The 22194-nt window shown below is 39.4% G+C and overlaps 3 protein-coding genes and 2 long non-coding RNA genes across 12 annotated transcripts in view; 2 read left to right on the forward strand and 3 right to left on the reverse strand.

Annotated features, from left to right (window-relative positions):
• LOC125762692 (uncharacterized) overlaps window positions 1–22194 on the forward strand; it is a 185863-nt gene that overhangs the window by 157402 nt on the left and 6267 nt on the right. For 3 of the 4 annotated variants that reach the window (XM_049425080.1, XM_049425081.1, XM_049425082.1), the window contains exons 8-10: window positions 11981–12106; window positions 12307–12471; window positions 13217–13331. The exons of the other annotated variant lie outside the window; for it this stretch is intronic. In XM_049425080.1, coding sequence (XP_049281037.1) covers window positions 11981–12106; window positions 12307–12471; window positions 13217–13331 — 406 coding nt within the window. The remainder of the gene's footprint in view (window positions 1–11980; window positions 12107–12306; window positions 12472–13216; window positions 13332–22194) is intronic. 4 annotated transcript variants of the gene reach the window in all.
• LOC125762725 (putative mediator of RNA polymerase II transcription subunit 26) lies at window positions 9853–11319 on the reverse strand. Its single transcript, XM_049425195.1, has 3 exons — window positions 11040–11319; window positions 10268–10894; window positions 9853–10063 (listed from the first exon to the last, which is right to left on the reverse strand). Exons 1-3 carry the CDS (start codon window positions 11278–11280, stop codon window positions 9960–9962), a joined length of 972 nt encoding a protein of 323 aa, XP_049281152.1. The 5' UTR covers window positions 11281–11319; the 3' UTR covers window positions 9853–9959.
• LOC125762737 (uncharacterized) lies at window positions 13465–15609 on the reverse strand. The gene is made up of 4 exons (XM_049425215.1): window positions 15490–15609; window positions 15080–15288; window positions 14789–14984; window positions 13465–14712 (listed from the first exon to the last, which is right to left on the reverse strand). Exons 1-4 carry the CDS (start codon window positions 15530–15532, stop codon window positions 14429–14431), a joined length of 732 nt encoding a protein of 243 aa, XP_049281172.1. The 5' UTR covers window positions 15533–15609; the 3' UTR covers window positions 13465–14428.
• Window positions 16416–21869, reverse strand: LOC125762758 (uncharacterized). Of its 4 annotated transcripts, none has more exons than XR_007418246.1 (3): window positions 21403–21869; window positions 17146–17335; window positions 16416–16955 (listed from the first exon to the last, which is right to left on the reverse strand). It is a non-coding gene; the product is annotated as an uncharacterized LOC125762758 (long non-coding RNA). The 4 variants fall into 4 exon arrangements; XR_007418249.1 differs by lacking the exon at window positions 21403–21869 and adding an exon at window positions 20503–20568; XR_007418248.1 differs by lacking the exon at window positions 21403–21869 and adding an exon at window positions 19794–19859.
• Window positions 18338–21001, forward strand: LOC125762759 (uncharacterized). Of its 2 annotated transcripts, none has more exons than XR_007418250.1 (2): window positions 18338–18452; window positions 19681–21001. It is a non-coding gene; the product is annotated as an uncharacterized LOC125762759 (long non-coding RNA). The 2 variants fall into 2 exon arrangements; XR_007418251.1 differs by lacking the exon at window positions 18338–18452 and adding an exon at window positions 18915–18970.

Below are 22194 nucleotides of genomic sequence, written 5' to 3' on the forward strand. Positions count from 1 at the left end.
TCTGTCTTATTTAGTGTGCGAGATGCGTATGCGACGGGCCTATCACTTTGCAAAGTACCTTGCGATAGGACAGCTCCTATTGCGAAATCGCTTGCGTCGGTTGTAAGTATGAAATCCTTAGAAAAATCGGGATAAATAAGTATTGGTTCCATTGTTAACAATCGTTTACATTTGTCGAAGCATGCAGTTATCTCTGGTGTTATTTCGAATTCAACGTCTTTTCGTAATAATGCTGTTAACGGCTTAACTAATTTTGCAAAGTCCTTAATGAATTTCCTGTAATATCCTATAGTACCGAGGAACTGACGTAATTCTTTTTCTGTTTTAGGGGTTGGCCAGTTTTTTATAACATCAATTTTACTACTATTAGGTTTAACACCGTCTTCTGTAACTGTATGACCCAAAAAATCTACTTCCTTGCGAAAGAAGTTGCATTTACTTAATTGGATTTTCAAGTTCGCATCGCTGAGTTTTTTAAATATTTTCATTAAATCCCTTTTGTGATCTTGCAATGAACTTGAAAATATAATAATGTCATCCATGTAGACAAAACAGCAATTTCCTATTTCCTCCCTAAGAATACAGTCCATTACGCGTTGGAAAGTTGCTGGCGCGTTTTTTAAACCGAACGGCATGCGTGTGAATTCATATTTCCCTGATGTTACTGAAAACGCAGTTTTCTCGATATCTTCCTCCGCTAACTGGATCTGGTGAAATCCCGAAACTAAATCGATGGTCGAAAAGTAACAAGTTCTTCCTAGTTTATCTAGTATTTCAGATATTTCGGGGATTGGATATCTATCATTAATTGTTTTTTCGTTCAATTTTCGGTAATCTACTACCAACCGAAATTGTTTGTTTCCTAATGAATCGTCCTTTTTCGGAACTATCCACACGGGGGAAGTGTACGGCGATATAGATTCTCTGATTATTTCATCTTCTAACATCTTTTTAACCTGTCGCTGTACTTCAAGCTCGTAAACTTGTGGATATTTATACGATTTCGTATGAATGGGTATATTATCTGTAGTTCTTATTTTGTGCTTAATTTTGTGTGTAAACGTTAGCGGGTTGTTTTCAAAATATAAAACTTCCTTGTTTAGCCTGATCACCTCGTGTATGGCTTGCTTTTCTTCTTCATTCAAATGATCTGTTGGTAGGGAATATTGGTCGCAACACTCCACTTCGGGTAGTTTACTTAAAGTTTGATAATCCGATCCTATTTCTACTTCATTGAAATTTATATCAGCTGAAAACGGATTACTCGTTCTTTCGATAGCTACGATCGCTTTTCCAGCTACGGCTGAATATAGGCCAGGTAATATTGTGTAATTTTTACATGCTATTTCGTCTTCGATCAAAAACGAACCGGTAGAATTCCTGGGTATCTCAATATATTGATATTTTTGTTCGCTTAAATTTAATTTGTAATTCTCTGAAAAATACTTTTTCAATTTAATTGTTTTTCTACCTACCGCCAAGGTGTTTTCTTTAATGTTTAGTCGAGCTCTCAAATCTCTTAGGCTTTCGTAACCGATAATGCCATTGAAAAATTTATGGAATTTAAATACGTAAAAAGTTAAAGGTTTCTTAATTTGAAATATATCAATTGAAGTGGATTTGTTTAGATTATGTTCGCCATTAACGTTGTTCACGCGTAATCCCTCTTCGTCTTTACACTCATCTAAACAAACGTTTTCGGGTGCAATGTAATTCTTATTTGCTCCGGTGTCAATTAAGAATTTTAGTTCGCCGTCTGTAGTGTGAATTGATACGTATGGTATGAAATTATTGCTATTCACTGCCCGCTTTAACTTGTTTCTTGAAATAGTAGATAAGTTTACCTCATGCACAGCATCCGCATTTTCGCAGTCTTGTTCATCGTCGCTGCTGTCACGCTGATGGCACCTTTCAGCGTGTTGGTTCTTGTAGTACCTTTCATGCGTTCCGTTGTGTGCGTTTATCTGCATCCTAGAAAGTTGCGTCTTCATCGAAACATCCCTATCGGATGATGGCTTTGATTTTGTTGAGGCTGTATGCGTGTTATCTGTATTTTTCCATCTTTCGGCGGCGTGCTTTGATGATTTATAGCGTCCAGAAGCTTGATCATAATTTTTATATTTACCGAAATTTGAACTGGTGTTTGTATTATTTCCGTTACTGCTTTTAGCTGTTTCTAGCTTTGTTCGATAAGCAGCATTAGAGTATTGCTCGGTTATCTCCAACGCATCCTCCAGCGTTTTGGGTTTGAAGCTTCGCACATACATGGATAAATTACAGTCCAACCCATCGATAAACCTCGTTAATGTCAGCAGGTCAAGCAAGTTACCTATGGCTGGCAACGAATCTTTGTATTCGTCCATCATAGCGGCCGATGTCCTCATGGATGTTTGAATAGATTTTACGTTCTTATAGAACTCTGATATAGACTTTTTTCCTTGTCTAGCATAGAATAAGGAATACATGTGCGTCGCTAGATCGCGCTTGTTTCCATATGTGGTCGTGATTGCCTCTTTGATTTCGGGCCATGTGTTCGGGTTGCCCGCTGCTACGAGCACTTCTTTTGCTTCGCCTTTTATTTTACTCTTCACCGTTCGGATGATTTGTGCGTAGATGGGCTGACCGACGAAGCTTTCGTAGAGGTTAAGTGTCTCTTCTGTATCTACGAGCCATGCGTTTGCCAATGATTTATTCCCATCGAAAACAGCAATGTGTTTAACCGGATCAGGGATAGACAACTTCAGCAATGGATCGTTGTAATTAGTATTTAATGTCGTTATGCTGTTCATCAACACTTGCTGGTTTAATGTAAGCAACTTCACTTGCTCCATTAATTGTCCTACGTCGGGCTCCATATTTCTCCTCCTGTCGAATTCTTTAGCACGTTTATCCTGAAGGAATCCAAGTATGCAAGGATTGAAACATTATGAAATGTATCTTAGTAGTCTTTGATATAATTCAATAAAGTTAGTTAGTCAGTACCACTTGAAGAGGCAAGTCCAATATTTGCTGCGCTCCAACAGGTTATGGGCCCAGTCATACTATTCTAGAAGCATTCTAATATCGAAAACTGAAATGGATGGCGGAAAGTTTAGTATCGAAAAGCTCCGTAGCGGTGGATACGAAACATGGCGATTCAAAGTCGAAATGTTGTTAGTCCGGGAAAACCTTTGGAAATACGTGTCAACGGCCGCCCCTGAACCATTGACCGAATCCTGGAAGGAAGGTGACGCTAAGGCCCGGGCAACGATCGCTCTTCTTGTGGATGACTGCCAACACCCTTTGATCCGTGAGTGCAAGTTTGCCAAAGGTACGTGGGATGCAATCAAGAACCATCATCAAAAAACGACGATGTCGACCAAGGTGTCACTCCTGAAGAAACTCTGCAAGGCGGAGTACGACGAAAGCAGTGACATGGAGGCACATTTGTTTCGAATGGATGAACTGTTTTCAAGTCTAATGAACGCGGGCCAGGAACTGAATGCGAACTTGAAAGTGGCCATGGTTCTAAAGAGTATGCCAGAATCTTACGATCATCTCACAACGACGTTGGAAACTCGTTCGGACGACGACCTGACCATGGAATTGGTGAAAAGTAAGTTGTTAGATGAAGCGCAGAAGAGAATGGAGAAATCTCATCAAAGCGAATCTATCTTACGGGTTGGTCCTGAAAAGAAGTTTACGTGTCATCGATGTCGAAAACCCGGTCACATGAAACGTGATTGTCCGATGGGAACGAATAACGGAACACCTTCCAGTGCGATGTATGATTATTCGAGGAAAAAGGAAAGTTTTTCTGCATCCGGTGGACGAGGAGAATTTATGAAGCACAAGCCTAAGGGTAAAGTAGCAAAATCATCTGAATTTTCATTCTCAGCAGGCGAGGTATGCCAAAACCAGAAGCAAATGACGACTTGGATAGTCGACTCTGGCGCTACCTCACATATGTGTTGCGATCGAGCATTCTTTGATGAGCTCAAACCAAACACAGATATGAGCATCATTCTGGCCGACGGCAATGAGACAATTGTCAAGGGTGTCGGTTCAGGTCGATTGTACTGCTATGACGAAAAAGGAGATCAACGGAAGATTACCCTAAGCGACGTGTATTATGTCCCGAATTTAGAATCTAATTTGATTTCTGTTAGAAGACTCGTAAACAAAGGAGCCGTAGTAACGTTTGATAAATCCCGAGGCTGTGTGGTGAAATACAGAGGTGTCGTAGCAACGGTTGCTAATGAAAAAGATGGACTGTACCAGCTGAAAACTAGCACGGAACGAAGTATGAAGGTTGTTCATCACACGAAAGACTGCATTCATTCATGGCATCGCAAGCTAGGGCACCGGGACCCTAATGCAATCCAGCGAGTTGTTCGTGAAGGCTTGGCGAAGGGAATTACTATCAAGAAATGTGACGTTTTCCAGACCTGCGAATGTTGTGTTGAAGGGAAAATTGCTCGAAAACCTTTCCCGCGGAAAACGGAGCGGCAATCAACGAAAATCTTAGACCTAGTGCACACGGACATCTGTGGTCCCATGAATACTGTGACGTCAGGCGGATCACGTTACTTTCTAACGATGATCGACGATTATAGTCGCTTTGCAACAGTGTACTTCTTGAGTCGAAAATCAGAAGCTGCTGAAGTGATCGAGCAATACGTCGCAATGGTCCATAATCGTTTTGGACGGAATCCAATTGTTATCCGCTCAGACCAAGGCGGTGAGTATAAGAGCAAACATTTGGGTCAATTTTATCGGGCCAAAGGAATCGTTCCGCAGTTTACAGCAAGTTACTCCCCGCAACAAAATGGAGTTGCTGAACGAAAAAATCGGACGTTGGTGGAAATGGCACGCTGTATGTTAATTGATGCGAAACTAGAATATCGTTTTTGGGCCGAAGCAATCAATGCAGCAGTATATCTCCAAAACATTGCGCCATCAAGGTCTCTCGCGAAGACGCCGTTTGAATTATGGTACGGAAAGCAACCGGACTACAGCAACCTGCATATGTTTGGATGCTCAGCTGTTGTGCACGTACCAACTGAGAAGCGCAAGAAACTAGATCCAAAAGGGAAAAAGCTTCTGTTTGTAGGATATGCTGATAACCATAAAGCGTTTCGTTTTGTAGATCCTACTACCAACAAGATAACTCTCAGTCGGGATGCGAAATTTATCGAAATGGAGGAACATGAGATGTCCAATCGTTCAAAAAAAGGGAATCCTCAAATCGTTGAGTACGAGTTTGGCGATGATCGACAATTCGATGTCGATTCTATTGATGATGCTGATGGTATAGAATCTGAAGAAGACAGCGCCGATGAAACGATGGTTGAGGAGGAGCTAATGAATACGGATTCCAGTATGTACGATACTCCAAACGAAGATAGCGGTGATGATAGGCACACAGTCGAAAGAGCAGCTGACGAGCTGACGGTTAGACGATCATCCCGTAGCACAAAGGGTGTACCACCTCAGCGTTTCCGAGAAACAACTGGAATGGTAAGAAAATCAACAAGTAAAAGGATTTTAAACACCCAGGAGTATTACGAACCCCGTACATATGAAGAAGCAATGAGTTGCCCCGATCGAGACTTGTGGAAGCGCGCAATGGAGGATGAGATCAAATCTTTGCACGAAAATACCACATGGAAAATCGTTTCCTTGCCCAAGGATCGCAAAGCTGTGGGCAGTAAATGGGTATATAAAAGGAAGATGGACGGCGACGGAAAAATAGTCCAATACAAGGCAAGACTTGTCGCAAAAGGATTCAGCCAAGTATATGGTGCGGACTATGACGAAGTTTTTGCCCCCGTCGCGAAGCAGACCACCTTTCGCACAATATTATCAATCGCCGCTAGAACAAAGTTGATTGTAAAGCATGTGGATGTGAAGTCGGCTTACTTGTACGGAGATCTGTCCGAAACAATCTACATGAAACAACCGACTGGATTCGAAATTGGTGCGAAGAATAACGTTTGTCTGCTGAAAAAGAGTTTATATGGATTGAAGCAAGCAGGACGAGTATGGAACCAAACAATCACCGAGGTGCTTCGTAGTTTAGAGTACCATCCCTCGGAAGCAGATCCTTGTCTTTTTGTGAAGAAGAAGCGTGGTCGTCGATCATTCATAGTGTTGTATGTAGATGACATGCTTGTTGCCTGTCCGGACGGTACGGAATATGAAATAATCGAAACAACCCTGAAGCAACATTTCAAGATAACCACCCTGGGCGATGTAAGAAACTATCTCGGAATTAGAATCGAACGAGAACAAAATGGACAGTTTCTGTTGGATCAAGCCAATTATATTCGTAAAATTGCTGCAAGATTCGGACAAGCAGAAGCAAGACCATCACGTATCCCGATGGATCCTGGTTACCCGAAGTTACAGCAAAAGGAGGAGGAACCAATGCCTAGGAAGGACGATTTCCAAAGCTTGGTGGGTGCTTTGCTGTACGTTGCGGTCAACACACGGCCTGATATTGCAATCAGTGCGTCCATCCTGGGTCGCAAGGTGAACAATCCTTGCCAAGCAGACTGGACGGAGGCCAAACGAGCTCTGCGATACCTAAATTCGACTGCAGAGATGAAATTGAAACTTGGTAGAGCCGGAAAACTTGAAGCGTACGTTGATGCTGATTGGGCCGGAGATCATCAAGACCGAAAATCGAACTCGGGATTCATTTTCCATTTAGGTGGACCTATTTCGTGGGCTGCTCGGAAGCAGCAGTGCGTGACCCTTTCGTCGACCGAGGCGGAATATGTCGCCTTAGCGGAGGCCTGTCGCGAACTGTTATGGCTACGAAAATTAATGAAAGATATTGGCGAAGACACCACTGAACCGATAGTTATCCGTGAAGATAACCAGAGCTGCATGACGATGTTGCGAACCGAAGGAGGAAGTCGAAGAACAAAACATATCGACACTCGGTTTAATTTCATTCGAGACTTGGCAAGCAACAACGTTATCAAAGTTCAGTACTGCCCTACTGAATGTATGATCGCTGACGCGTTGACAAAACCGTTGTCGAGAGTAAAATTGGAAACCTGTCGGAAGAAGATGGGACTTCAATCGTTGCAGCTTGAGGAGGAGTGAAGGAATCCAAGTATGCAAGGATTGAAACATTATGAAATGTATCTTAGTAGTCTTTGATATAATTCAATAAAGTTAGTTAGTCAGTACCACTTGAAGAGGCAAGTCCAATATTTGCTGCGCTCCAACATATCCGACACTTTGAACGTTAGTAAGGTTCTTTTTCTCACTCGATCCTGCTATTGCCGCAAATCGGCTGATATACGCTCAGCGACCGAAAACTCGGGACAACAGATGCCTCGTGCGTGGGCTCGGATTACACTTGTGAGAACCGTCGACTGCGCCAATTATAATAGTGTTTATTCCAGCTTACAAAACGAGACTAACCTACGCGTCTAGTGCTGTAGCCAGACGGGACGCGTGGCAGTTTTACTTACTACTACCTATACATTTAATAGTTTCGTGAGATACGTTGTATCTCACGAATATTATAATAATTTCTATTAAGTCTAATCTTACGTATACTAACTTAACTTATATCGATCGTTTCGTATTGCTACCTAACTTGTATATATGCCAAAAATGTCTCAATAAGCAACGTGGATGTTGATGCGCATATTCTGCTGCATGAAACACAGCGCTTCTCGAGCGGACCCATCGGATTGGACTCATTAAAACCTCTTGGCAATGCGGCCATAATTTCAAAATGTTCACATTCAGCAACTCGCTCGCCCCAACCCAACCCATGCCCAGCATGAAACAACAATTAAAGCCTACACTTGCGCGCACGGCAAAGTTGGTAAAGCGCGGGCACAAACAAAACATCCGGAACCAAGTATTTATGTACAATTTACTGGAGAGGATTTGCTCTCGGGTGAGGGCGACTTACGGCTGCACTTTACAGCACAATTTATTTTTACATTTTTTTTTTTGCATCGTTCTGCTCTGGCAGCATCATTTCAGCCGGCCGAACTGGACTGGTTTTGTTGCAAAAACCGTGAGGAGTTTTGTGGGTTTGTTGCCGTTCTTCATTACTATGTGTACCATTTGTTTGGTCTTTGTTTCGTTCCTTTTTTTTATACAACACTGTGATTCGAAACAAAACTCATCTCGTCAACATTCTTTTCTGTTTCGTTGCGGCGTTTTTTGTTTGTTTTGTTTTCCCAACGGAAGCAAATCCATTTAAGACATTTCTCATGCTTCTTGTTTATTTATTCTCCTGTTTGGTTATTAGCTTTGCTAATTTAATAACACTTTACCCCAGTTTCATTCTAAACTTCCTGCCAAGAAAATGTACCTATAAGATTGCTGCGAAATTAAAAACGGAAGCAAACATGTTTTTTTTTATTTATGTGTTTGAAAATTATATTAAACACACAAAACCTTTTCAAAACAGTCATGCTTTCTTAGCTTTGTTTTCTCGAGAAAGTACTTTTCGAACATTTGCCCAACCATGATCGAATATGTCGGAAATTATACAAACAACCTCACATGCATTATTATTCCGTTGCATGTTTGCCCTTGTCCGGCCAACTTTTATGTGTTTCTGCTTTTCTGGTATAATTTTCAAAACTTTTATAAATCCTTTCTCGGTTTATAGGTGATGGGTGCAAACAGCGAATGGTGGTAACGACGAAAGAACAGCATACCATCAACATCGAAAAAGTGTGCTCAGATGTTAGAGTTTATTTCAAGTGGTTTGTATAAGTGAAAAATGATACCAATTCCAAAGGTGCATTCGTACGGTTCTGCTTAAACTGCACTGCTGAAAACAAGTACTTGACTGCGAACAAGTGCTTTCGCTGTGTTTGAAGCATATAATCATGCACAATAATAAAGCTAACTTTTTGAATATGCAGATTTTCGTTTCGGAAGCTTTTTTGCCGATGGCTCATTTGCATGTTGAATAGTCGTGCCCTGTTACAACGACGAAAGAGACGACTTTCGTACTATTGTGTAAGTTATTTAAATTTGATAAAGCATTATGAATGTGGCAGGATATGCATATGAACCTTCAAGTGATTGGAAAAAAAGAAAAATATATTTTAAATATTTCAAATTATCCTCATATTATAGCCACTATCATGTAAACATTCGGTTCGGCCGTCCTTTTTTTGTATCTTTCATGGTGCAATATTGTATTTTGCATGTACTTTAACCTTAGTTCGCAATGTCTTTAAGTAGCTCTTTTTAACCAAAGTTTAGTACATCGTAACAAACGACATATTAGACCTGCTCGTGTCACTCCCAGAAGAGTAATACATGCGGAAATCAATCACAGTGTCACCAAGAACATTAACATCGGTGTTTCCCAAAACTTCCGTTTGCCATCCTTTTCTTTTCGTGGCGTTCTCGTAAGCCGGCCGATCTTTCTTCAATGCTTGAGAGTTTGTAGGTTCAAAAACCCCATAACAGATTGATTGATTGTCTTGTGGGTTAGGCTTCAAATTGGAAAATCCATAAAGTATGTATTTTTTTTTTACTAAAACTCTTCCATCGTGCAGTGAACAAGTGTGTCAGGAAGCTTTTTCTACCATCAGCAGGAAATGCAACCCACACCCCACACACGACGTCAGTTGACAATGTTCTCCGGGTCGTTTTAAAATTAACATAAGAATGACATCGGATCGACACTTCCGGGTCAGTGAACTCCCATTAGAACCATTATGTCAGTACGCAAAGTAAGGACGTTACTGTACCATGTGTAAAGAAAAGGTCTAAACAGGCGGACAAAAGCTTTGCTACAGGAACAAGTACATACGCTAAATATGACACAAACAAAACTGCAACTAGACACTGTGCACCGGAACACTTATGTCCGCCGTTGGAAGTACAATTTTATTCTCCGATGCCTATTTTTTCCAATTCAGCTTACAGCGGCAGAGCCTGTGGTGGGGTGGGCTTTTTTGGATCAGCCTCACCGTGTGTTAGTTGCGCTTAAAGGATTTACAGCTCGTACACGTTGGGTTCCTGCATCCGGTTTGTGTCGGCGGCGTTTGCTGTTGTACGACTGGCATCGTGCAGTTTGCGTCTTCGAGCATAATAAAAATCCCCCAGTAACGATGTCGTTAACCATGCAAGAGCACGAGTTGTTTGAAACACACACGCCGTAGAGTTGTTGGAAAGAAAGAGGAAAAGAATAAATCACCATGTCATGCCATTGATCGCTACAGGGTGGAAGGGCACAGAACACCATATTCACCCGTCTCAGTGGAAAATGTTTAATTTTGCTTACCGAAGAAATACTGAGCTTCCGTCGTCGGTCCTTCCGGGTGCAGGGACGACTGCATGTGCATCGGGTACGAGCTGGTAGGCGCTTCTTGATACGATTGCATTGGCTGTGCCTGTTGTCGATGTGCCTGCTGTTTGTACGGTTGATGCGCACCGGAAACCCCACCAGGTGCAGCACTAGCAGCCACAAAGTCGGCCACGGTTGGCTGATAGTCTGGCCGCTGCTGTACCTGCGACATCGCTGGCTGGTGGTGTTGGACAGTTTGCAGATAGCTCACCGGTGGTTGTTGGGCCGAAGTCGAAAAGCCGCTCGGTACGGCTTGTTGAGCTGTTTGCTGACCCATGACCGTACCGCCCACGTACATGGGAGCCAAGGGAACCTGCTGCCCGGACGGTTGGGACAAGAAAGTGTGTTGCGGTTGTTGGTGCACTGCTGCGGATGGCAGCACTATGCACCCTGTCTGGTGTTGTTGCTGAAGATGCGAATGATGAGGCTGCTGTTGGGATGGTGCCTGGTACGGATGTTGCTGCTGATGATACGTTACTGCCACAGGCTGCTGCAACTGCTGTGGATGCACGGACGTCTGCTGGTGATGGTGTTGTCCATGTTGCATCGATGGTCGATTTCCCGCTAGGAAGGATATTAAAATCAAACATCAACGTAACGCACCGACCATGCCAAAAAAATCACAACTAGCTTTCCTTTTTTTTCTTTTGCCAAAAAAAAACCCTGCCAGTGTAGCTAATCAAATTAATTAACCCATCGGTTCACTTACCCTTCGATGGCGTCGCTGTCGTTGTGGGTTTTGTGGAATTTTGTTTCATGATGACGGATGGTAAAAATTTGGAAAAGTCCTTTTTTTTCAAGTGGAATTCGTTGGAGACGAAAAAAAAATCTCTAATGGATTGACGCTGTTCCGAATGTGACAAGGTTTCGCCAATGTACGACCGAACGCTGGGAGATGTGAAATGGAAATGTTCCCAACAATGCCGTACTAAGCCTACTACGAAACACATTCATCTAACTGTGCGATTGGCGATGCTGGTAGTAACACAGTAGCAAAGCCGATTGCAGTTAAAAGGTTGCTGGGTCCATTGAAAGCAAAGCTCGTTAGTAGATTATTTAATGTTAACGAATAGAGCCACAAGTAATGGAGAATATTTTTACAATTATTTAAACACCACAAAATGCAAAAAATTTTACATACAAGCGTTAGTATTATAATGCATAAAGTGCAGAATTACTGGTGACATAATATTCCATTCCAAAAATGTTTCTGGTTAAACGAAATTGTTATTTAATTTCATAAAAAAACATCTTTTTTACTTGACTAGTTTGAGTACACCAATCACAACTTATCCTGTTCCAGTTCTCGCCAACATCCACTGTCCAGGACACAAAGTGGCAATTATTAAGACATTTATTTAGACGATTTATCTCCGTGACCTACAGCTTCTGTACAGCTTCCACACTTGTACTGCTTGCAACGTCAAAAAAAGCATCATCATTCATGAAGATGCGCTACTGTGTGTGTGATTTAACATGCAGTAGTAGTACTCTCGTGTGTGCAGGGACCACTCGTGGTCGAGTAGTGGTGTCACTTTTTTAAGGCCATTTCCAAACCTCGGAAATGATACAACCATGTTCGTTTGTCAAAGCTGCTGTGTTCTAACGCTTGCTATCTACATCTGCTTTCCTCTCTTTCCTGATCTTCAGCTCGATGGGGCCACGTACCATGCCAAGCAGGACTCGTCGGCGGGCGGTGTAGCACGGAACATAGCCGAAGGGATTTACAAAATTTATGGTAACGTTAATCTGATTTCGGCGGTTGGCAACGATCAAGTGAGTAGTGGCGTTTCAGTAGTATTCTTCTTGTGCTTCCAAGGCACAACCACAACCAGCACAGTGCGCGGCAACAGCGTGTCATCCAAAGACATGATCCTAAACTAATAAAACTAATTGCTCTTGCTATCTAACTGCCGCTTGTTGTGGGACTGTGTGCCATCAATGTGTCTGTAAAATCATTATTTTTCCGCTTCCAGAATGGGGTCCACATTCGTAAGCTGCTGCCAGAACATTGCGCATCATCGATTGTTACGCTTGGCAACTGCCCAACGGCCAGCTTTACGGTGTTGCTTGATCGGAAGGGCGATTGTCAGCTGGTAGTGGGTGACATGGAGGCCCACAAAGCGATAACACCGGACTGGGTAAGTACTGTTCAGGGTCATACAGTTTTATTGAAACATTTGTTTTCACCCAACCGTCCTTTACATAAAAGAAAAACAGAATAACAGATAAAAACCATAGGACACATTCATTTCATGTGTCTTATTAAAGTTAAATCGATCAATCAAATTTTAAACGAAATCTGTAAAGCATGATTCGCCTCATACAAGAAACTACCATAAATCATGCCACAATGATGGTAAGCTCCGGGTTTTTGGGAACAAACACATGCAGAAAATCAATTTCGGAAAATCCATCAAAGTCATTAAAATACACAAAAAAATGCACACGAACCAAATGCGATTTCCGAATCAATCGTACCATCCTTCGAATGAGTGCATCATCTCGACAATTATTTACCCTTTGTTAATGTTTGCTTAACAATACTCAGCTTCGGCAGCCTTTACGTGTTTCGTGACTCACGTTTTAAGAGTGCACATGTGCTTGCTTCGCACGTGTTCTGAATTCGAATGCAATTTTCAACGAAACAAATATATGGCGTTTTCATTACACTGGAAGTTAAACAGCTCTGCAATGGGACTCATTTCCTTTCATCGTAAAAGACTCGCTGCAAAGTTGCGTAGTATCGTTAAGCAAGCATTGTTTAAAATATGATTATGCTGAATATATAATGACATATGGAAGAGAACTATCAGTTTATCAGCCTATACTAACTTATTTTTTCATTATTATTTCGTTTCCATGATTGTTCGTTGACCAAACAAGATCAAATCACATAGCGAATTGATCCAACAATCGCCGATGACTGTTATTGATGCAAATATTAGTGAAGCAGCAATGATAACCGTGTTTGAAGAATGTATCCGTTATAACAGACCAGGTAAGTTATCGTTTTGGTTTCTTTTGTACCCATTGTATGATGCATCAATTGTACTCGTATTCTAGTATTGTTCTCAATACTTTTTGCTACCGTTTTATCGTCGTGTTTTCGACGTGAAGCGAAATACCACCCGTTGTACATTTATTTATCAAAGTTTTATTTTGAATACAACAATCATATTACCCTGCAATGGAACGTATTCGTTCGTGGTGCTGTTACGTTTAAGATCGAGCATTTAGTTTCACTGCATGCGTGTGCATGGACAAATCAAACTGAAACTTTATATCGCGAAATGTTCAACTTCTTTCGACTGAGAATGGAATGTGATTTTGTTTTCACTACTAAACTTAATGTATTAAAATTAAATTGGACGGCAAAAAGATTACATGGGTATAGAGAATCGAGATTGCTAGCCCTTTTTTCCAAAGGACATCTCTGTTAATGCGTAGCTATTAGCAAGAAAGGATACATTGTTTACCCAAATAGAATACTTTTTTGATTATGTCTAAACAGCTGCGCCCTGTTGCGTTTCTATAAAAACAACAAAAAGTAGTTAAAAGTGATAAAATCTTCAAAAAAAGCCTAAACTCTACATTGACTGATAGATCTACGGACGGACGGATATACCGTTAGCTACGCTTATAAGCTTACGTGCTTCTACTGTATCGGTTTGCGATAAATTTAACGTATAGTTACGAGTTACACCTATATTAGACGAAGCACATTTGTTGTTTCTGTATTAGATGGAGGCACTTGTTCCTCTTCGGCGCAATTCAATGGTGCTTCGAGCTTTGCGGAAAAGACAGTTACAATAGTAAGGCCACGCGTATTCGATGATGCTTTGAAGTATTCCAATTGTTCGGGCACTTGTTGAGAATGGTGAGATTACTACATGAATTCAATATCGGTGTGCTAACATACGGAAGCATCGCTATGTGCGGTCCGGCGGCGTATGGTTCAGCATTACAAAAAATACACAATGTACGAACGTCGATATGATGTTGCTGGGATCTCCTTTTCGTTCCGGAGAGGTAGAATTTCGGGTTGGATATGAATGGATATGTAAATTACGAGCGGCTCAATCTGTCCCAGCACGTTTATATGTAACCGCCGCTGTGCAGACTTCGGCTAGTGTGGTGCGATGGATGATATCCCGGTTCGTGCATTTGCATCTGCATGACCAAATTCTTTGCTTCGCGACGCATTTCGTACGATTTGCGCGATTCCTTGTACAGTAGCAAAGCGGCGAGCCCCTGAATCATAAATGAAATCACGGCCAGTTCATATGACCACGAAAGCACGTTGAACTTGGGGTACATCAGCCAATCGCGCCGGTATGCATTTCCACCAAAGACGGCTACAGCTAAAAACAAAAAGAAGGCTACAAGAGAGAGAACCCGATAGATTAGATGATTGTGAATTCGGTCGAAACGGGCAAGCCAGCGACCCAAACTCACATGACGAAGCTATCCCGGTAAACGAAACGCTGCTTAGCATCCACTCGTAACGCAGCACAAACTTGAGTGGCCACCTGACAATCTCGCAGGCCATAATAATCAGCGAAGTGAATGTGCACAGAAAGGAAATCGTTACAAATCCTTGCACCACCATTAACCATCCCGGCAGCAGGTACTCTCTGATGACGTAGTACTCCTGAACGAAACCGACCGAAGTGCATAACGAAATTGTTAATTAGCAGGCCACGGCATCTATGTCATTAGCTTGTGATGCGTCTCATTAGACCTTACCTCGCTGAAAATATGATGGCAGCCGTTGAATTGCTTGGGAAACTGGTAGTACGGGTAGGTAAAGTCACGGAAGCAGTACTCCCACAGGCCCATGTTTTTGAAACTGCTGAATGACTCCGGATACGATACGATCCAGTACGGTGAGCAAAAGCTCATCAACAAAAATACTCCCGCGACGTACGACAACACTGCACCGATTACCAATGCATCTGTAAAAGTGATTTGTAAAATGTTTAATGCACCTTCGCCAAAACTTTTATCGTCATATTGCACAAATAACATTGGCACAGTTGATTCCGATGCATTTCGTTTGTTTACAGTAGGCGTTGTATTGCATAGCGTAATGGGACCAACCCAAGGTAGACAGGCGAATTCCTTTGGATTGCTGCACCCGTCGAAACAGTACTTACTGGATGCTTTTGGATATTCATTTTTTTCCACCGTCGAAGACATCGCGGCAGAAGGCACTGGAATGTAGATTAAACAGCAATACCTGCAAAAAAGCACACTAAATCAACTAAAACAGGCACTGTACAATTGAGCCACCCGACAACACAACGAAAACCAAGCGATGAATGATCAACAGTGAGAAGCTCCTCCCTTTTGCGTGAGAAACTATGCTCACCACTGGCTCACCAACTGTCAATGAAATGAAATGCCAAAACAGATGCTGCATTGCAGCCAACGTGGCAAAGTGTGTATACAAATTAAAGTAAAATTCAAATGCATCGTTTTTAAACAGGCTTGGTACGTGCAATATGCATTCTGTTGCAATAGGTAATATTATTTTTATTCTTTAGGGATGTTTCAGGTTTTGTCATGCCAATGGACCTGCGCGATACTTTTGATATGCTGTCACTAAACGCTTAGCAATTGTCGCGTTTGCGAACAAAAAATTTCCATAGCCTTAGCTTTTTTTGGGAAATTTAGCAAAATTTTAAAAATTATTTTATTTTAATGCGAATTGGTTGAAATTAGTTCCTTTTCACTCAAATAATGCATTAAAAAAAGAAAAGAATAAAAAATCGGAAAAAAATTTAAAAAATAATTTCAACTCGAAAATTTCATAAGGCTTACCCCTTGCCATTTTTTTGAGAAATTTTGCAAAAAAAATTAAATTGATTTATTTTAATGCCAATCGGTTGAAATAAGTTTCTTTTCACTCAAATAATGTTTTAAATAAAAAATAGAGTGAAAAATAATTAAAAAAATCAAAAAATTAAAAAAAAAATGAAAATTTTCCTCATTTTTGCACCAAATTTTGCCTATAACTCGGTCGGTATCTAACGGATCGCCAATCTTTAACCTGTGGTCGATAGATGGCATTAATGGCTACATTTTTTTGTTGGACAGCCATGCCCTCAGATGTCTGTGCCAGAAGTTGTTCGAGGAACCAAGTTCCATACCCTGTTTGAGAAAATGTAAAATTTTCTTCATTTTTGCACCAAGTTTTGCCTATAACTCGGTCGGTATCCAACGGATCGCCAATCTTTAACCTGTGGTCGATAGATGGCACCAATGGCTACATTTTCTTGTTGGACGGCCATGCCCTCAGATGTCTGTGCCAGAAGTTATTCGAGGAACCAAGTTCCATACCCTGTTTGAGAAAATGTAAAATTTTCCTCATTTTTGCACCAAGTTTTGCCTATAACTCTGTTGGTATCTAACAGATCGCCAATCTTTAACCTGTGGTCGATAGATGGCATTAATGGCTACATTTTCTTGTTGGACGGCCATGCCCTCAGATGTCTGTGCCAGAAGTTATTCGAGGAACCAAGTTCCATACCCTGTTTGAGAAAATGTAAAATTTTCCTCATTTTTGCACCAAGTTTTGCCTATAACTCTGTTGGTATCTAACGGATCGCCAATCTTTAACCTGTGGTCGATAGATGGCATCAATGGCTACATTTTCTTGTTGGACAGCCATGCCCTCAGATGTCTGTGCCAGAAGTTATTCGAGGAACCAAGTTCCATACCCTGTTTGAGAAAATGTAAAATTTTCTTCATTTTTGCACCAAGTTTTGCCTATAACTCGGTCGGTATCCAACGAATCGCCAATCTTTAACCTGTGGTCGATAGATGGCACCAATGGCTACATTTTCTTCTTGGACAGCCATGCCCTCAGATGTCTGTGCCAGAAGTTATTCGAGGAACCAAGTTCCTTACCCTGTTTGAGAAAATGTAAAATTTTCCTCATTTTTGCACCAAGTTTTGCCTATAACTCGGTCGGTATCCAACGGATCGCCAATCTTTAACCTGTGGTCGATAGATGGCACCAATGGCTACATTTTCTTCTTGGACAGCCATGCCCTCAGATGTCTGTGCCAGAAGTTATTCGAGGAACCAAGTTCCATACCCTGTTTGAGAAAATGTAAAATTTTCCTCATTTTTGAGCAATGTAGCAAAAATTTTAAACGTGATATATTTTGATGGGAATTTGTTGCAATAAGTTTCTTTTCACTTAAATAATGCTTTAAACACAAAAAAGAATAAAAAATCAGAAAAAAATTTAAAAAAAAATTTCAGCTCGAAAATTTCATAAGGCTTACCCCTTACGATTTTTTTGGGAAATTTTGCAAAAAAAATAAAATTGTTTTGTTTTAATGCCAATGGGTTGCAATGAGTTTCTTTTCACTAAAATAATGCTTGAAATAAAAAAAAAGTGAAAAATAATAAAAAAATCAAAAAATTATAAAAAAAAATTAAAATTTTCCTCATTTTTGCACCAAGTTTTGCCTATAACTCGGTCGGTATCCAACGGATCGCCAATCTTTAACCTGTGGTCGATAGATGGCACCAATGGCTACATTTTCTTCTTGGACAGCCATGCCCTCAGATGTCTGTGCCAGAAGTTATTCGAGGAACCAAGTTCCATACCCTGTTTGAGAAAATGTAAAATTTTCTTCATTTTTGCACCAACTTTTGCCTATAACTCGGTCGGTATCCAACGGATCGCCAATCTTTAACCTGTGGTCGATAGACGGCACCAATGGCTACATTTTCTTCTTGGACAGCCATGCACTCAGATGTCTGTGCCAGAAGTTATTCGAGGAACCAAGTTCCATACCCTGTTTGAGAAAATGTAAAATTTTCCTCATTTTTGAGCAATGTAGCAAACATTTTAAACGTGATATATTTTGATGGGAATTTGTTGCAATAAGTTTCTTTTCACTTAAATAATGCTTTAAACACAAAAAAGAATAAAAAATCAGAAAAAAATTTAAAAAAAAATTTCAGCTCGAAAATTTCATAAGGCTTACCCCTTACGATTTTTTTGGGAAATTTTGCAAAAAAAATAAAATTGTTTTGTTTTAATGCCAATGGGTTGCAATGAGTTTCTTTTCACTCAAATAATGCTTGAAATAAAAAAAACGTGAAAAATAATAAAAAATTCAAAAATTAAAAAAAAAATTAAAATTTTCCTCATTTTTGCACCAAGTTTTGCCTATAACTCGGTCGGTATCCAACGGATCGCCAATCTTTAACCTGTGGTCGATAGATGGCACCAATGGCTACATTTTCTTCTTGGACGGCCATGCCCTCAGATGTCTGTGCCAGAAGTTATTCGAGGAATCAAGTTCCATACCCTGTTTGAGAAAATGTAAAATTTTCCTCATTTTTGAGCAATGTAGCAAAAATTTTAAACGTGATATATTTTGATGGGAATTTGTTGCAATAAGTTTCTTTTCACTTAAATAATGCTTTAAACACAAAAAAGAATAAAAAATCAGAAAAAATTTTTAAAAAAATTTCAGCTCGAAAATTTCATAAGGCTTACCCCTTACGATTTTTTTGGGAAATTTTGCAAATAAAATAAAATTGTTTTGTTTTAATGCCAATGGGTTGCAATGAGTTTCTTTTCACTCAAATAATGCTTGAAATAAAAAAAAAGTGAAAAATAATAAAAAAATCAAAAAATTTAAAAAAAAATGAAAATTTTCCTCATTTTTGCACCAAATTTTGCCTATAACTCGGTCGATATCCAACGAATCGCCAATCTTTAACTTGTGGTCGATAGATGGCACCAATGGCTACATTTTCTTCTTGGACGACCATGCCCTCAGATGTCTGTGCCAGAAGTTATTGGAGGAACCAAGTTCCTTACCCTGTTTAAGAAAATGTAAAATTTTCCTCATTTTTGCACCAAGTTTTGCCTATAACTCGGTCGGTATCCAACGGATCGCCAATCTTTAACCTGTGGTCGATAGATGGCACCAATGGCTACATTTTCTTCTTGGACGGCCATGCCCTCAGATGTCTGTGCCAGAAGTTATTCGAGGAACCAAGTTCCATACCCTGTTTGAGAAAATGTAAAATTTTCCTCATTTTTGAGCAATGTAGCAAAAATTTTAAACGTGATATATTTTGATGGGAATTTGTTGCAATAAGTTTCTTTTCACTTAAATAATGCTTTAAACACAAAAAAGAATAAAAAATCAGAAAAAATTTTTAAAAAAATTTCAGCTCGAAAATTTCATAAGGCTTACCCCTTACGATTTTTTTGGGAAATTTTGCAAAAAAAATAAAATTGTTTTGTTTTAATGCCAATGGGTTGCAATGAGTTTCTTTTCACTCAAATAATGCTTGAAATAAAAAAAAAGTGAAAAATAATAAAAAAATCAAAAAATTTAAAAAAAAATGAAAATTTTCCTCATTTTTGCACCAAATTTTGCCTATAACTCGGTCGATATCCAACGAATCGCCAATCTTTAACTTGTGGTCGATAGATGGCACCAATGGCTACATTTTCTTCTTGGACGACCATGCCCTCAGATGTCTGTGCCAGAAGTTATTGGAGGAACCAAGTTCCTTACCCTGTTTAAGAAAATGTAAAATTTTCCTCATTTTTGCACCAAGTTTTGCCTATAACTCGGTCGGTATCCAACGGATCGCCAATCTTTAACCTGTGGTCGATAGATGGCACCAATGGCTACATTTTCTTCTTGGACGGCCATGCCCTCAGATGTCTGTGCCAGAAGTTATTCGAGGAACCAAGTTCCATACCCTGTTTGAGAAAATGTAAAATTTTCCTCATTTTTGAGCAATGTAGCAAAAATTTTAAACGTGATATATTTTGATGGGAATTTGTTGCAATAAGTTTCTTTTCACTTAAATAATGCTTTAAACACAAAAAAGAATAAAAAATCAGAAAAAATTTTTAAAAAAATTTCAGCTCGAAAATTTCATAAGGCTTACCCCTTACGATTTTTTTGGGAAATTTTGCAAAAAAAATAAAATTGTTTTGTTTTAATGCCAATGGGTTGCAATGAGTTTCTTTTCACTCAAATAATGCTTGAAATAAAAAAAAAGTGAAAAATAATAAAAAAATCAAAAAATTTAAAAAAAAATGAAAATTTTCCTCATTTTTGCACCAAATTTTGCCTATAACTCGGTCGATATCCAACGAATCGCCAATCTTTAACTTGTGGTCGATAGATGGCACCAATGGCTACATTTTCTTCTTGGACGACCATGCCCTCAGATGTCTGTGCCAGAAGTTATTGGAGGAACCAAGTTCCTTACCCTGTTTAAGAAAATGTAAAATTTTCCTCATTTTTGCACCAAGTTTTGCCTATAACTCGGTCGGTATCCAACGGATCGCCAATCTTTAACCTGTGGTCGATAGATGGCACCAATGGCTACATTTTCTTCTTGGACGGCCATGCCCTCAGATGTCTGTGCCAGAAGTTATTCGAGGAACCAAGTTCCATACCCTGTTTGAGAAAATGTAAAATTTTCCTCATTTTTGAGCAATGTAGCAAAAATTTTAAACGTGATATATTTTGATGGGAATTTGTTGCAATAAGTTTCTTTTCACTTAAATAATGCTTTAAACACAAAAAAGAATAAAAAATCAGAAAAAAATTTAAAAAAAAATTTCAGCTCGAAAATTTCATAAGGCTTACCCCTTACGATTTTTTTGGGAAATTTTGCAAAAAAAATAAAATTGTTTTGTTTTAATGCCAATGGGTTGCAATGAGTTTCTTTTCACTCAAATAATGCTTGAAATAAAAAAAAAGTGAAAAATAATAAAAAAATCAAAAATTAAAAAAAAAAACGAAAATTTTCCTCATTTTTGCACCAAATTTTGCCTATAACTCGGTCGGTATCCAACGGATCGCCAATCTTTAACCTGTGGTCGATAGATGGCACCAATGGCTACATTTTCTTCTTGGACAGCCATGCCCTCAGATGTCTGTGCCAGAAGTTATTCGAGGAACCAAGTTCCATACCCTGTTTGAGAAAATGTAAAATTTTCTTCATTTTTGCACCAACTTTTGCCTATAACTCGGTCGGTATCCAACGGATCGCCAATCTTTAACCTGTGGTCGATAGACGGCACCAATGGCTACATTTTCTTCTTGGACAGCCATGCACTCAGATGTCTGTGCCAGAAGTTATTCGAGGAACCAAGTTCCATACCCTGTTTGAGAAAATGTAAAATTTTCCTCATTTTTGAGCAATGTAGCAAAAATTTTAAACGTGATATATTTTGATGGGAATTTGTTGCAATAAGTTTCTTTTCACTTAAATAATGCTTTAAACACGAAAAAGAATAAAAAATTGAAAAAAAAATTTTAAAAAAATTTCAACTCGAAAATTTCATAAGGCTTACCCCTTGCCATTTTTTTGAGAAATTTTACAAAAAAAATTAAATTGATTTATTTTGATGCGAATTGGTTGCAATAAGTTTCTTTTCACTCAAATAATGCTTTAAATAGAAGAAAACATAAAAAATAAGAAAAAAATAAAAAAAATCTGAAAACCCGAAAATTTCCTAAGGGGTTAGCCTTGGTTTTTTTTGGGAAATTTGGCAAAAATTTATAAATTGGTTTATTTTAATGCCAATTGGTTGAAATACGTTTCTTTTCACTCAAATAATGCTTTAAGTAAAAAAAAGAATAAAAAAATATAAAAAATAAAGAAATCAAAAAAATTGAAAATTTTCTAATGCTATAGCCTTAGTTTTTTTTTTGGGAAATTTAGCAAAAATTTAAAAATTGATCTATTTTAATGCTAATTGGTGGAAATGAACTCCTTTTCACTCAAATAATTGCTGCATTGTTAATGAATTTAATACTAGTATGTTGAACTTGCTTCAGCAGTGTCGGTAT

Source organism: Anopheles funestus, chromosome 2RL (genome assembly GCF_943734845.2).
Source record: "Anopheles funestus chromosome 2RL, idAnoFuneDA-416_04, whole genome shotgun sequence".
In the NCBI taxonomy this organism is placed as follows: Eukaryota; Metazoa; Arthropoda; class Insecta; order Diptera; family Culicidae; genus Anopheles; species Anopheles funestus.

Coding starts and splice junctions, on each gene's coding strand:
- LOC125762725 (XM_049425195.1), bottom strand. CDS start 11,280: ATGTGTTTCGTAGTAGGCTTAGTACGGCATTGTTGGGAACATTTCCAT. Junction 10,895..11,039: donor GACAGCGACGCCATCGAAGG/GTAAGTGAACCG, acceptor TATCCTTCCTAG/CGGGAAATCGACCATCGATG. Junction 10,064..10,267: donor GGAAGCTCAGTATTTCTTCG/GTAAGCAAAATT, acceptor TTATGCTCGAAG/ACGCAAACTGCACGATGCCA.
- LOC125762737 (XM_049425215.1), bottom strand. CDS start 15,532: ATGTCTTCGACGGTGGAAAAAAATGAATATCCAAAAGCATCCA. Junction 14,985..15,079: donor GCCATCATATTTTCAGCGAG/GTAAGGTCTAAT, acceptor GGTTTCGTTCAG/GAGTACTACGTCATCAGAGA. Junction 14,713..14,788: donor TACCGGGATAGCTTCGTCAT/GTGAGTTTGGGT, acceptor TCTCTCTTGTAG/CCTTCTTTTTGTTTTTAGCT.